This window comes from Molossus molossus, unplaced genomic scaffold (genome assembly GCF_014108415.1).
Source record: "Molossus molossus isolate mMolMol1 unplaced genomic scaffold, mMolMol1.p scaffold_m16_p_19, whole genome shotgun sequence".
Taxonomy (NCBI): Eukaryota; Metazoa; Chordata; class Mammalia; order Chiroptera; family Molossidae; genus Molossus; species Molossus molossus.
In genome coordinates, this window is record NW_023425354.1 from 13,911,176 (window position 1) to 13,926,024 (window position 14,849).

Consider the following 14,849-nt stretch of genomic DNA (forward strand, 5'->3'; position numbering starts at 1 on the left):
ACCCCTCTCTCAAGCCTCTTACAGGTGTTTTATTTGTGTGCTTTTCTTTTTTCTTTTGACAATAATGGCACATTTTTTTTAAAAAACTATAAAAAAAGGACCGTGTCTTTGAGTCCATGTTCACATTGTCCCGCGCTGTGGCACCAGGACTGGCCTACACTCCACTGGGGCTGAGATCCCCGCCTCTTGGAAAGGCGCGGAGTCAGCTCCCGCGTGGGGCCACTCCGGAGCATGGGTGCTATTCCTCTGGGCCCCACTAGAGGGCACCAGGCTCCAGCTTCTCTGAGGCCCCTAGGACTCTGGCAACCCCCTCCTCTCCCCCCAAACCAGAGCCAGGAGCTGGAAACCTTAGGAGATCTTATTTTGGTCCCCACAGGGGACTCTTCAGGGACTTTTTAGAGCCCTCCCCCAACTGGCAGGAGATGACACCTCAGCCTAGCCCCCAGGAAGTTGAGTGTCTCTCCCTGGTCCTATCTCCAACCCAGCTGACAACAGTAGTGCCCCGGTTCTCAGATCTGACCCAGGCCACCCTTGCCACACCCCAAGGCCACCCCAGCAGGCACAGGAATGAGGGATGCTTGGACCCCTCGAGCTGACCCCCACCAAGAGCAAGAAGGCTCCCCAAACCCCAGAGCCCTGGCTCAGAAGGAAGGGCTGGGTGAGAAGCGGGGAGAGGGGCCAGGGCAAGGGGCTGAGCTGAAGCTGCCAGGTGGGGAGAACAGAAGCGACAGAGGCTGGCTTAGGCTCAGGAGAGGCTCCTCGGCTCTGCAATGAGAACGGGTCCTGGGGCTTGGTCAGCGGCCTGGGCAGGGGGGTCCGGGGAGAAAGAGGCTTCCGTCCTGCCTCTGGTTACCATGGGGGCACAGGCTCAGGTGATAAGACCTTAAAACCTTAGGACCCCAAAGAGGGAAACACCACATGCACTCACCCAGGTCTCAGCCCAGCCCTCATGGGCAGGAAGGACCCCACCAGCCCAGGTTCTGCCCAGCCCCAGCCCCCAGCAGCAGCTCCCAAGAACACCCCTCCACAGGCCATGTGCACTGAGCGGGTGAGGGCCCAGCTGACCCAGGTCCTCCTGCCGGGGCCCTCCCACACCCTGGGCTCTACTCCTGCTGCTCGTTCATTTCCATGTCAGACACCAGAATGTTCTTCTCAGTGGCCTCGCTGGGGCCGGAGGAGTTGCGGCTGTAGCGTGCCCCCTCGAAGGCCCCACGCTCGACGCTCTGTCGCCTCCGGTAGAGGATCAGGGCCGCGGTCACCAGGGCCAGGAGCAGCAGCACTGCCATCAGCACCACCACCAGGGCCGCCGGGTTCTCTGGGAGCGCTGCTGTGGCAAGACGGACACTCGTCGGTCAGGAAGCCCCGCCACGGCCAGGCAGCCCACCGCCTGCCTCCCGGAATGAGGGGGACAGGAGTCTCAGCCCTGCCATCCACTCACCTGATGGGGAGAAGCTGCTCTCCTCGGCTGCAGGGAAGAGGGGGATCAGTTACAGGAACAATAGTAGCAGTGGCCATAAGCAGCAGCGACAAACACACACAGAGCCCCTCTTAGTGCCAGACACTTCATTAGCTCATTTGATCCTGCCGGTACTATTATCCCCATTTACACATGAGGAAACCAAGGCCATGGAGTCTGAGTACCTTGCCAAGGTCACGGAGTTGGTAAGTGGTTTGCCCGGGGCTTGAACCCTGCCCATGCCCTTAACCACTACAAAATGATGGGTTTGCTGTCTACTTAAAAATGTGCAGAAGAGCCAGTCCTTCCTACAGACCAATTTATCCCAGGGGAGGGTTCCGGCGGCCCAGGCCTGTCTGGTCACGCCTTCCCTGCACTGTCTCCTGCAGAATGAGAAGTGGCCCCTGCCCTGGCCAGTTTGGCTCAGCAGTTAGAGCACTGGCCCGTGGATCAAAGGGTCGCGGGTTCGATTCCCAGTCAAGGACACGTACCTGGGTTGCATGTTCAATCCCCACCCCATTAGGGTTGTTTGGGAGGCAACCAATCAATGTCTCTCTCTCTCTCAACCAACTGATATCTCCCCAACCCCTTCCACTCTACCTAAAAACCAATGGAAAAATACCTGAGGAGGTGAGGATTAACAAAAAATAATAAATAAATAAATATTATCAATTAAAATAAAGAGAGAAGTGGCCTGTGGCCCCACCCTAATGCCAGCTTCGTGGGGGTGGGAGGAGGTTGAGCTGGGTGCCTGCAGGGTGCTCACCTCGCCGGAGCTTGCAGACAACACCCATGGTGACGTTGGTGCAGGCGCCGGGCCGCCACAGCCCACTGCTGCTCTGAATCCAGTAGCAGCTGTTGTGGCTCAGCATGCTGGGGCCCAGGCCGGGGGGCCCCCAGTTGGAGTAGTTCACAGCTGTGTTGTCCTGCCAAACCAGGGTGCCTCCTATGGGAAAGACAGCACTGAGGGGGTGCAGGGGAAGACAGACAAGATAGAGCAGGAGCAGATGGGAGATAGCATGACTGTTCTAGAATCCACTTTCCCTCCAAGTCCTCACCCCCACCAAGCCCCGGTGAAGGGCATCTCCCCTACAGCCGGAGGCTTCACCCTCTCCACGCCACACACCGGGTACACACCTTTGGGGTTGAAGTTCATGCCTAGCCAGGCGCCCCGACTCTGGCCCTCAGAGCTCTGCAGATGCTCCCAGACAAACACGTTCTCCATCTCATCCCGAATGGACAGGACCGTCCCGCCCACTGGACACAAGGGAGGTCCACATCAGGGCAGGCGCATCTCCCTGGGGTAGCAGAGGCCCCAGCCCCCCTCTCTGGCAGCCTGAGTAGAGGACGGTGTGGAGTCCCTGCATTCTGGTGCACAGTAGGGAGGGGTGCATACGTATAATGTCACACAGGGTCTGGCTATGGAATGTGACGGGCACTGATGTGTGAGTGCCTACGGGAAGTGTAGTGTGGAGACTGCGTTCACTGGGTCTGCGTGTCCACGGGAGGGGTCACCACCTGAAATGTCCAGTGGGCTCTCGACTGCCCTGCCCACCTTGCTGGCAGCGCTGCAGCGCCTCCTTGTGGCCCAGCTTCAGCTCCATGTGGAAAGAGTAACAATGCTCCCGGAAGGGAATCCAGGCAGTTTCGGCCAGGTCCTGGGGACAGCTGCCATGGTAGTTTATTCTTCGGGGAGGAGGGGGACCTATGGGGGTGCAGAATTGAGGAGGCGGCCTCAAATCCTCCTTGGAATGGCCTATGCCTTGCCCACCCCCCACCCTAGCAGGTGGGCACTCACCTCTGTTAACTCCACACACAGCTCCCTGCAACTTGGTTTCACAGCTGGTCGTGCGCCAGGCCCCATCCACATCCACAAAGGCGCAGCCCCCTATATGCTGGGGCTCCCTGTCCTGCCAGCTCACGTAGCTCAGCGGCTCCTCCGAGACCCAGGAGTACCGCCGGGAGCCCTGGGCAGGAGGGGCCATCAGGGTGGGAGGAAGGGGACCAGCCAGGGAGGTGGGGGCAGGAAATGCAGGGAGTTAGGAAGGGGCAGGGAGGGAAATCGGGGGAGTTTGGAGGCCCACCTCTTCACTGGCCAGCCCGATCCAGAGTGGTGTGCGCAGTCCCCGGGCGGCCTGTGTGAGGAAGGCCTGGGTGTAGGGGTCAGGCACATGTGCCAGGCTGGCATTGTGGCTCTCACACAGCAAGAGGGCATCATGCCAGCTCAGCGGCTTTTGCAGCAGCCGGAAGGTGCCATTGAGGTAGGAGAGCTCAGTGCCCGGGGCAGGGGGCGATGCTGCTGGGGATGGGCTCAGCAAGGGGTCTACAGGGAAGGAGACAGGGCTCAGGCCAGGCTCTGCCTTCCTTACCCCATTCCCAGGCATGAGGCTGGGGAGCCCCAGGTATCAGGCAGAGACCAGGTCTCCACTGGGCATAGTGCTTGGCACAGACTAACAGTGTTAGCCACTGTTATGATTGATACATTCTTGCTACTAAACCGAGGAGCAAGCTAGAGCCTTCACCCATGCCCACTCCCGGAACCCAGGGCAGAGGAACCCATGCAGGGAGCTGCCAGTGCCCCAGACACAGAACCTCAGGTTGTTTCACACCATGGATGCCCAGTGTCTTGTTTTTCCTGGTCAGCCCTTCCTATCCCAAACCTTCCTCCTGAGACCCCTCAGTGCTCACTGCCTTGCCCTCTGATTGGCACCAGGCTTTTCCCCTCCTGGCATGGCCCGCAGCATCTGGCCCAGGGCTGGGGTTTCCAAATGCACTGGTGACACGTACCTGTGCCTTTCTGGCAGATGAAGCCATGTGTCTCCTCTGTGCAGCTCCGGTCATCCCAGCGGCCAGTGAAGTGGGATGAGGGGCTGTGCAGGACCACCGCACAGCTGGTCTGGGGGAAAGGAGCTGCTCAGGGGAGCCCCAGCAGCTGCCTCCACCTTGGGCCACTGCCCCCAAAGGCACTATCAGCAAAGAGGCTGGAAGAGGGGGGACCCAGGGAGTGAAGGCAAGCACAGCGAGCTAGGGGTGGGTGGCAAAGGAGAGTGGGAGGGGCTTCCTCACCGGTATGTTGCCACTGAGAGCAGGGCTAGGGCCAGAGGGCTCCCCTGGTGCCCAGTTGGTGTACAGCAGAGGCTCTTGCTCCACCCACTGAAAGTCCTTTTGCGAGGCATGGAGGCCAATCCACAGGTCAAAGGTCACATTGGACAGGCTGGCTGTGATGAATGCTGCAGTCCCCCAAAAGAGAGAGTTATGAACAACAGGGCAGCCCCCCCCCGCATGCTCTGCACTAGCCATTTTTGGGGGACTGAGTCAAAGGACACTGGGAGCTCCCCAGGGGCTGGCCTTACCTTGCTCTAAGGGGTTTGCAACGGTGAGCAGCTGGGCCTCTTGTTGTTCGCAGGAGAACTGTGCCTCTGACCACTTCACCCGGTCCTGGGGGTCCTGGCCCTGGATTCGGAAACACTGGGGGAGGAAGGGGAGGTTTGATGTCCAGCTCCACCTCCCTGTCCCACAAACCCAGAAACTCCTCTGCGTACCCCTCAGCAGCAGGCCCTGGGGAGGCTTTGGGGGCTCTCAGAGCCAGGACATCTGGGTGCCCTTGAGCAAGCCTCCAGCACCTTCTCAATGCGGCACCGCAGGTCACGTACCCTTGCTCACATTCGGGGAAGTCGCAGTGGGAGGGCTTCTTGGGGTCACCACAGGCTCTACCGCCCATGAGAACAGCACCTGGGCCAAGCACTGGGAGGGTGGCCGAGGTCCGTCTCGCTTTCTGCTAAACACCTTCAGAAGGGTCTGAAGTCTGCTACCTTGCCCTTTGACATGCATGATTATCTCTAGGATACTTTTATCTTTATTTCTGAATGACCTTTGTGAGGCAGCAGCTTCTAACTCTTGTAATTTGTTTTTTTCTTTATTGATTTGAGAGAGAGAGGAAGGGAGAGGGAGAGAGATAGAAACATCAATGAGAGAGAACATCGACCGGCCGCCTCCTGCAGGCCCCCCACTGGGGATCAGGCCCACAACCTGGGCATGTGCCCTGACCAGGAATCGAACTGGCGACCTCTTGGTGTACGAGTCGATGCTCAACCACTGAGCCACACTGGCCGGGCTAACCCTTGTAATCTTATGTTTCTCTTTTCCCACCTTCGTTACTTCCATAAGGTTAAAGAAACCCCCTGTGTGGAAAATCTTTACCAAGTGGAGACTCTGTCTCTGAAAATAAATGACTTACAGTAATTTTCTGCTCAGAGGCAGTGAGATTGTGGAGAAAAAATACATGTAAAATATAATCTGTTTTATATTAGGTGAAAGAAGCCATGAGAGTACGTTTTGGGGAAAATTTAATGACATGAGAAAATGCTAAAAATACAACACGAAGGGGGAAAAGCTGGCTAGGAAACTGCATTATTTCGTATGATCTCAGTTATGTGGAGAAAGACAGGAAGAGGAGTAACGAATCCTGATAGTGGTTATCTCTGAGAGTGTGGGTGAGTTTTAGTCTTTCTGTATTTTCCAAAGTTTTATTAATACACATGCTTCCTTTTTTCTTTTTTTAATAGAAAAGATACAATATCCGCTTGGATGTTCTGAGAAAAGAGTTTCAGGGCACTAAGAGGCGGGCTGCCCTCCAACGTGTGACAGAGATTTGTGGGTGACGTTATCTAAGGTTACCCAGTCTAATCCTCAGGCCAAGTGGTCTCACCATATCCTGCGAAGCAGCGTGGGGTGAAGCTCATGCTAATGATGCCAACACAAACAACAAGGGAACACGGACCTTCTCTTGCTGGGACAAGCTCCTTTTAGCCACTAGTAAAAACAGTGAAGGTCTTATCGGGTCTGATCCATCAGCCCAGGGTGCAAACAGAACCACTTTTGGCAAGAAATTCATCCTCTAGAGGGAACATTTTGAGATTATTATGCTAAGTGAAATATGTCAGTTAGAGAAAAGTCAAATATCACATGATCTCATTGATATGTGGAATCTAATGAACAAAATAAACTGATGAACAAAATAAGTCCAGAGGCATGGATGCGTGGAACAGACCAACAGATGTCGAGGGAAGGGGGGTGGGGCGCAAAGAGATTAACCAAAGAATTGATATGCATATATGCACAGCCCGTGGACACAGACAATAATAGTTCAGTGAGGACTGGGTTGAGTTGGGGGCTGGGTGGAGGGGGACAAAGGAGGACCTCTGTAATACTGTCAACAATCATAAAAAAACAGCCTACTTGATCACGTCTTCTAATTACTTTATGGGGCAGATTGTTTAATTGAGGTAGGACTGAAAAATGGAGAGAATGCCTCAGAAAGCCCGGCCAGTGACAGACGAGCATTTTTCACTTCAATCTATTTGTCTTTTGTGAGGCAATTTTTTAATCTGCAACAACTATTAAAATCATGTTTGGAAAAAATTTGAACCTCAAACAAGACTTGTGAGCCATAAATCACAAAGTGTCAGACAAAGATTTTTTTTAATGAAAAATATGCAACGCTGTTCTTTTTTTTTGGTACATGCCCCTAGCGGGAACCGAACCCGGGACTCTCTGGTCTGCAGGCCAACGCTCCAACGGCTGAGCCAAACTGGCCAGGGCTCCACTGCTCTTTTTAATTAAATATTAAGTTATTATGATTGATAATTTTTGAGTGAGTACAATTTTTTCATACTACTAATATAGAAAAAGTAAAAAAACGTAAAAATACTATTTAATCCTTTAGCTCATACTTTGCATTGTTTTGTTCTTATGCATATATATAACATTAGTCACATTAGTATGGAGGCAAATATATTTTTTGTACTTATACACACACATATATATAAGGTACACACAACCTTTATGTTCAATATTTTACTAATAGGAGTTCATTATCAAAATGTCTAATGAGCCCTGGCCAGTGTGGCTCAGTGAGTTGGGCGTTGATCACCCTGGGCACCAAGAGGTTGCTAGTCCTGTTCCACGTCAGGGCGCATGGCCAGGTTGCAGCCTCAACCCCTGGTAGGGGTGGGCGTGCAGGAGGCAGCTGATGGATGTTCCGCTTTCCCGTGGATGTCTCCCTCCCCACTACTTCTCCCTTCCTCTCTCTCTAGAAATCAATACAAAATCTTTTTCTTAAAAGTTTAACGATTGCTGATGTAGAAAACTCACCAAACTATATGGACAACCTTTTTTCCTGGTGGATCAGAAGGTGCTACTACAATGACTCGTTTTCCATGGAGTCTGGCCTTGGCATTGGGGCCAAGTAGGAGAGGATGGTGGGCACAGGCAAGAGGCCACACTGTTGATGTTGCCAAATGGCCAGGACTCCTGAGGCTAGGCCTTCTCATTTTTATTTTTTTATTTTTTACTCAGATAGAGTGGGAAGGAGAGAGAGAAACATCGATGTGAAAGGGACACATCGAGTGGCCGCCACCCACACAACCCAACCAGGGCTGGGGACAAACTGCAGCCAAGGTACATGCCCTTAGCGGGAACCGAACCCGGGTCTCTGTGGACCGCAGGCTGACGCTCTAACCGCTGAGCCAAACCGGCCAGGGCAGGCCTTCTCATTTTTACATCCTCTCCCACGACTTCCTTGTGTGCCCGGGCCTCCTCCTACCTTGTTGAGGAACTGGTTCCAGCCAGAGGGGCAACCCCCCAGGATCGCGGGCGGAAGGTCAAGGGGCGGCGTCTCTCTGGTTCTGTTGCTGCGCTTGCAGACATAGGGCAAGGCTGTCAGGCACCGCTGGTCCCCCCAGTCCTCTGCAGAAAGGAAGGAGAGGGCAGTCATCCCCAATTCAGGCAGGGCTGGCAGCAGCCTCGTCTGGTACCTTAAGAGGAGGCTGGGTTGGGGCTCAGGTCCCTGTGCCCAACATTGAACTCAAACTCTCTGTGGCTGATATGGGGATAGGCCCTCCCTTCTCTGCTCTAGCCCTTCTTAAGTTGTGGGAACAAAGATGAAAAGAGACTGATGGCCTCTGCCCAGGCTGGCCTTACTGCCCTCAACATCAACCCTGTCCTTGGCTTCTGCGCCCTCTCTGCCCCCACCTCGCCCTCACCTCGGCTGGCAGTCATGTACACGCACTTCTTATCCTTGCCGATGGGCCGAGGTTTGCCAGGTGCCCAGGAGATGAAGTTTATAATGGAACCATCTGTCCACCTGCAATGGCACCGAATAAGGGTGACTCCAGCGCTGGCCCCAGGCCTCACCTTCCCCATAGTCAGCAATGAAGGCCATGGGAAAGGGGGCAGGAGAGGACCCACGTTCAAGAGCTCATCTGTAGGTTAGAAGTGGGACTACTGTGCTCAGTGCAGCGGGGAACCAAATAACCTGGCACCCCCAGGGAAGGCCCAGCCCTCCCTGGGCGCTGCTTTCTCTAACTAGAGAAGTCTAAGAACCCCAGAGCAGGGCTCTAAGGGCAATGGTGTGTTGATACCTGTGTGCTCCTGGTTTTCCTGCCTCAGTGCATGGTAGGTGGGTGCTGCACACAAAGAGGCCCCTTCTGGACCATCATTATGTTCTTGCCCATGTCCTAAGGGGGCCTTATTCACACGTGACTCCAGCTTAACATAAGCTGCCATGATCAAGTGACCAATAACATGCTGGATCCCGTGCTAAAAAGTTCACATACCGCCCTGGCTGGTTTGGCTCAGCGGTTAGAGCATCACCCTGCGGTCCCGAGAGACCCGGGTTCGGTTCCCGCTAAGGGCATGTACCTTGGTTGCAGTTTGTCCCCGGCCCTGGTCGGTCATGTGGGTGGCAGCCATTCGATGTGTCCCTTTCACATCGATGTTTCTCTCTCTCTCTCTCTCCCTCCCACTCTACCTGAACAAAAAATGTCCTTGGGTGAGGATAAAAAAAAAAATGTTCACATACCTTGTTTCTAATCCTCATAACAATCCTACCAGGCAGGCCTCATTCTCATATTCAAATGAGAAAACTGAGGCCCAGAAAGGTTAAGTCACTTGCTCAATGTCACACAGCCAGTGAGGAGTAGATTTAGATTCAGATCCAGGTCTACCTGTGTCTGTGTTGTGCAGCCTCCCTCCCTCCAACCTGGGTTCGAGGCTAGCCATCCATGCAAGTGCCCTTTTCCACACCTGCTGGGCCCTGTCCTGCCCTCCATCCCTCTGCCCCCTACCTGAAGCGCCCATCGCTCTCCGAGGTGTGCAGGCCGATCCACCAGTGTTGCTCCTGGCCCCGGGAGAACTAGGGAAGCCAGGTGGGCAGGTTAATGTGGGCAGGGCACCTTCTGCTGCTGGCCCTGCCCTTCCCCTGCCTGCTTGTGTGTCCACTTCTCCCCCCGCTCACTTGCATGCCCACCTTCTGCAGATTATGTCCCAGAAAGTCCAGCTCAGCTTGGCTGTGCACGGAGGCCAGCTCAGCCCGAAACCACGTACAGATGCGCTGTGCCTGAGTCCACGTGGAGTGGTGCTCGAAGAACTTGTACTCGGCCTCCTGGAAACGCAGCCATTCCCGCCGGCCTGCAGGGGCAATGCCAGAGTGGGAATAATGGCAGCGGGAGCTGCCTGCCTGGCCTCAGAGGACAAAGTGGAGCCAGGGCAGAGCCAGGGCAGGCAGGCCTTCGAGCCCACCAGACCCAGGCCAATAGGGCTGCGGGTGCCCCATCTCTCAGCTGGAACACCTAACTCTCTTCGTTCTGTCCTGGCCAAGCCCTGCCCTGGAGGTGTCGCCCCTTCCCCTCTCTGGACTGCTGTGGGGGGCAGGGTGAGCGGGCGGGCCTCACCTTGTGGGGTGACATCAGGCTCCCGCACTCGCGAGCCTACAGGGAAACATGCACAGAGACGCTGCAGGAAAAGGAGACCCTCCCTTGGATCCCCAGCCGCCGCCCTTCAGCCCACTCCCAGTCCCCCAGAGCCACCCCCCTCCACCTCGAGGGATCTTGCAGATCCAGTCCAGCTGCGTCTCGCACTGCAGGGCCACCCACTGCAGGGAGGCCAGGTCCAGCACGGCACAGCCCCGAATGTCGTCGTCGTCGTGCCGGCTCCGGTCGAAATTGTGGTAAGAAAACTGAACACAGAGGTCGGAGAGGAGGGTCCTGAGGCACGAGGCGCAGGCTGCCCCCATCCCCAGAACAGATGAGCAAGAGACCTGGACTGAGCTGGGAACCCCCAAACGGAGCTGGATGGCCCCACCTTCTCTTTTCCTTTACCTGCCAGTCCAGGTTAGGGGGCCTTACTGCCACTGGTAACCCTGCTGACCCCAACAGACCACGCCCACAGCCAAGCCCGCCCACCCCGCCCCTGCCCACCCGTCAGGCTCCCTCACCCCCAGGCCGTCGCTCCAGCGCCAGCTTTGGCCCCCGCTGGGGTCCCGCCGGTTCAGGCCGATCCAGAACCAGTGCTGCTCGTGGATCTCCGGCTCAGATTCACTTCAGCATAATCCAAGGGTTGGGACAGAAGAGAGTGGGGTGAGAGGCATAAGTGTCAAACATGCACCCCGCCCCTTGCAGCTCTGGTCTGGGCAATCCTCGGGGCCGGGGGCCTCTCCATCTGGGCTTCAGGCTCATGGCGGAGGAGGGGGACGCCCATCTCATGGGGTGGTAGGTGGTCTAGCTCCCTTCCCTGGTTTCCCTGTGGGTGGGGTTTGCTCTGCCAGCAAGACTGAAGGCTTTCACTTTAGAGAGACCAGGAAGTAGATGGGGATGGATAGATCAGAGCCTCTGGAATCAGATCTACCTGGAGTCCAGGCCTGGGTTACCCATGGACCAGCTCAGTGACCTTGGGGAAATAACTCAGCCGATCAGCCCACAGGGTCACTGGTAATATCTACTTTCTAGGGATGCTGAGAGGATTAAATGAGAACTAAATATTTAGCACAGTGCCTGGTGCCTGGTGGGAAGTGATCAATATGAGCTATTATAATTACTAATCGAATAATGCAGTCATGATGTTTGCTGGGAGGAGTAGCCCTGGAACTGAGATCTCAGGAAGCCTGGGATTTTCCCAGGGCCCATGGGACTGTAGGTGCCAGAGCCCCCAGGGCAGAGATGAGGTCCTGGAGGGACCCCGTGGCCAAATGCTCACTGTTGTAGCCTTTCTCCCGTCTTTCAGGAAACGCTTTTTTGTTGAGGAGCGTGTATTATTATGGGATGGTGCAGGGTGGCAGGGAAACACTCAACTTGTATCAGCTTGAACAAGGTTTTGCAATGGAGGAAGAGGGTGGGGAAGGGCAGTTCCTTGAGTAAAAGTTTGAGAGTCTGGGGAGGCGGGTGTTGCTGGCTCTGTGACACTCGTGGGCAACACCGGGTCTCTTATTCCAGGGCTACTTGAGGGGGACAGGATGGTCCTGGCACTAGTAACAGACACACAGGTCGCTCCAAGCCCTCGCACAGGCCTCAGTGGAGTGGCCTTCGCCCTGTCCTGCAGAACCAAGAATCACACACATGCACGCAGGCCACTGCCCCAGGCTCAGTACCCAAAGATCTTGTTGAGCATGTCAGCCACAAAGTGCTCTTCCTCATAGCTGGCCAGGCTCAGCAGCTGGGCCCCCAACTCCTGGCAGGCCCCCTGGGCCTGGACCCATTTCTTCTTGTCCTGCAGCCGCTCTGAGCTGAACACCTGCCGGAGCAGAGACCAGCTGTCCAAGCTGTCCCCACTGGCCCACCACCCCAGGGGACACCTGCCCTCCCATGACAGCAGTGGGGAGGGGGGCGGGGCCTCACTGGACAGGGTTCCAGGCTAGTTGAGACAAATCTGCTCATTGGAGAACAATCAGAGAGCTGAAAACGAAGCTGCCCAGTTCCCCTAACCAGAGAGGAGAGCTGGTTCTTACCGCAGCAGAACCACAATTTGCTGTGAGAAAGTCCCTCCCGCTGACCCCCGGACTTCATTTTTCTCATATAATAAAAGACTATGGATTACATCAGTGGCTCCCAAACCCAGCAGGGTTTAAAAATACAGATCACCAGGCCCCACCCCAACCCATCTCCAGAGTGGCAGCCTGAAGATGTTATTTTTATCAAGCTCCCCAGAAGAGCAGTTAGCCTGGCCCCAACATGTGGAAACCTCTGAAACCAGTGATCTGTATGGTCTCATCTATTCCGCAAACGTTTACTGCGCACCTACTGACAGGAGTCCACTGACAAGAGTTCCACCAGAAATGCTCTCTGTCTGCAGTCACTGTGGGAAAAACTGTTTTCGGGGCCACTGTATGGATCATGGCTGGCTGGTCTCACTGGGACCCCTGGGCAAGGGGAGCTGCCTCCTCGCTCTTTCTTCTCCCTCCCCGCCTGCCCACAGGCTGCCTACCTTATAGCAGTGGCGCAGTTTGGGGTCTGAGGCCCAGCCCTGGGGACAGGAGCCAGTGAGGCTGGGTGTGGGGTCTGGCCCAGGCAGTTCAGGAGTCACCGGTGTGCCCAGGCTCTGCCGGCAGATGTAACGAGCCCAGAACATGGTGCAGTTCTTCACCTCCCACAGCCCCATGGCGCTGCCCGTGGCCAGGGCCACGCAGCCCCCACGGCTGTATCCTGAAGGAGGGAAGGGACAGCCTTACGCTGAGGAAGACTCATGGCCTGGACCTCCCGCACAACCCCATGGGGCACCATCACTGCCCCTGCACTTGGAACCAGCTTGGCCATCTCTGCAGGGACAGTCTGTGAGGTTGGGGCCCCGGTGGGAGGAAGGGAACAGAGGAAGAGTCCTAGCTCTGTTTACTCCTGTGAGCTCTTAGGCAAGTTGCTTACCCTCTCTGAGCTTGTTTCATCATCTACCTCATCAGGTTATGAAAACGGTTAAAAAAGACAACGACCCCTGGCCAGTTTGGCCTGTGGACCGGAGTTTCGGGTTTGATTCCCGGTCAAGGGCACGTACCTGGGTGGCAGGTTCGATCCCTGGCCCTGGTTGGGGTCATTCAGTAGGCAACCGGTCAATGTGTCTCTTCTCTACATTGATGTTTCTCTCTCTCCCCCTGCCCCTCCCTTCCACCCTGTCTAAAAACCAATGGGAAAATGTCCTCGGGTGAGGATTAACAAAAATTAAAAAATAAAAATTAAGATACTAAAATAAATAAAAAAGATAACACTGCCTGGCTAGTGTGGCTCAGTGGACTGAACATGTCCCATGGACTGAGAGGTCCGGGTTCAATTTCCGGTCAGGGCACATGCCCAAGTTGCACGTTTGATCCCCAGTAGGGGGCGTGCATGAGGAAGCCAATTGATGTTTCTTTCTCACATGAATGTTTCTCTCTCTCTCCCTTGCGCTCTCTCTAAAAAAATCAATAAAAACATAAAAAAAAAAAAGATAATGAATGTGAAATGGTAGTACTAGTAAGCACCTGCATTGTGGCTTACTCTTTTAAGAGCTTTACATATACTAACCATTTAAGACTCACATTAACTCTATGAGGAAAGTACCAGTGTCTCCATTTGACAGGTAAGGATACTGAGGCTCAAAGATGTGCAGCTAATAAACAACAGAATCAGGATCTGAGACAGGTGGTATGGCTCCAGACCCTGTTCTAACAGCTTCACAGCACCGTACAAATGATCCGGTCCCTGGGAAGCCCTGGGCCTGGGTCCTGGCAGGACCGGTCCCCCGCGGAAGTCAGAGAAGGGGCTGACTGAGTGCCCTGAAGGAGGGGCTCACCAGGCTGGTCCCGGTTCCAGTGGGTGTACATGACCTCATCCCCACTGAGCCAGCGGAAGGAGCCGGTGCTGTTGAAGTCCTGCAGGGCAGTCCAGAAGTACTCGCCGTCCCAATTGTAGATGAGGCTGCTGACAAAGGCTTGCTCGAACCTGTGGGAAAGAGGCTGGTCAAGGCAGGGAGCCTGTCTCCGCTACTTCCTGGGCCACAGGCCAGATGCCCTGCCCCTGGAGCTTAGAGGTGCTGTGCCCAACTAGTAACTGGCTTAGGGAAGTGGGACATGGGTGGGGAGCTCTGCTTCCTCCCAACAGCCCCCACACCCTGCCCAACAGCACTTCTGGGAAAGGAGCAGTTTGGAGAGTGGCAACCCAGCTCCCACTCTGCTGTCTGCCCTGTGTCTGGCTGAGAAGAAAGTAGAGAAAATCAGACACAGCCTCTCTTGGGCATCTAGCCCACACCCATACCTATTTGTGCCCCTGCCCAGGCCCACCCTACACTGGAGTCGCTTAATCGTCAGGAGTTAGTATTAGAAAACATCAGACAATATTAGGAAAAGGCCATGGAGCCAGTTAAGGCTCAAAGGACTCAGTTTAATGACAGGATGTTACCCTATTTGATGGAGGGGCCACATTCGGCCAGGACATGGGTACAGACTGGTCTGGGCACCCACCCCCTCCTGTACCTGTTGGTGATGGTGACCAGCTGAGCGCCCTGGTCAGTGCACAGGCGCCGGGCCTCACTGTAGGTCACTTGGTCCTCTCCCAACCAGTAGCAAGATGGGCTGTGCCACTTCCAACCCTGGCTC

General features: G+C 55.2%; 1 protein-coding gene across 2 annotated transcripts in view; it reads right to left on the bottom strand.

The window, feature by feature from the left end:
• MRC2 (mannose receptor C type 2) overlaps positions 1–14,849 on the bottom strand; it is a 64,540-nt gene continuing 49,691 nt past the window's right edge. The window contains exons 10-30 of one of the 2 annotated variants that reach the window (XM_036268804.1): positions 14,727–14,842; positions 14,048–14,196; positions 12,713–12,930; positions 11,880–12,022; positions 10,731–10,833; positions 10,334–10,472; positions 10,189–10,224; positions 9,765–9,925; positions 9,583–9,650; positions 8,500–8,600; positions 8,061–8,203; positions 4,810–4,924; positions 4,523–4,686; positions 4,244–4,352; positions 3,541–3,779; positions 3,255–3,423; positions 3,012–3,161; positions 2,594–2,713; positions 2,223–2,402; positions 1,439–1,465; positions 1–1,324 (exon numbers count right to left, since the gene is read on the bottom strand). In XM_036268804.1, coding sequence (XP_036124697.1) covers positions 1,104–1,324; positions 1,439–1,465; positions 2,223–2,402; positions 2,594–2,713; positions 3,012–3,161; positions 3,255–3,423; positions 3,541–3,779; positions 4,244–4,352; positions 4,523–4,686; positions 4,810–4,924; positions 8,061–8,203; positions 8,500–8,600; positions 9,583–9,650; positions 9,765–9,925; positions 10,189–10,224; positions 10,334–10,472; positions 10,731–10,833; positions 11,880–12,022; positions 12,713–12,930; positions 14,048–14,196; positions 14,727–14,842 — 2,871 coding nt within the window. In that variant the 3' untranslated portion in view covers positions 1–1,103. Of the gene's footprint in view, positions 1,328–1,438; positions 1,466–2,222; positions 2,403–2,593; positions 2,714–3,011; positions 3,162–3,254; positions 3,424–3,540; positions 3,780–4,243; positions 4,353–4,522; positions 4,687–4,809; positions 4,925–8,060; positions 8,204–8,499; positions 8,601–9,582; positions 9,651–9,764; positions 9,926–10,188; positions 10,225–10,333; positions 10,473–10,730; positions 10,834–11,879; positions 12,023–12,712; positions 12,931–14,047; positions 14,197–14,726; positions 14,843–14,849 lie in introns of both variants that reach the window. The other variant, XM_036268802.1, reaches the window with a different exon arrangement.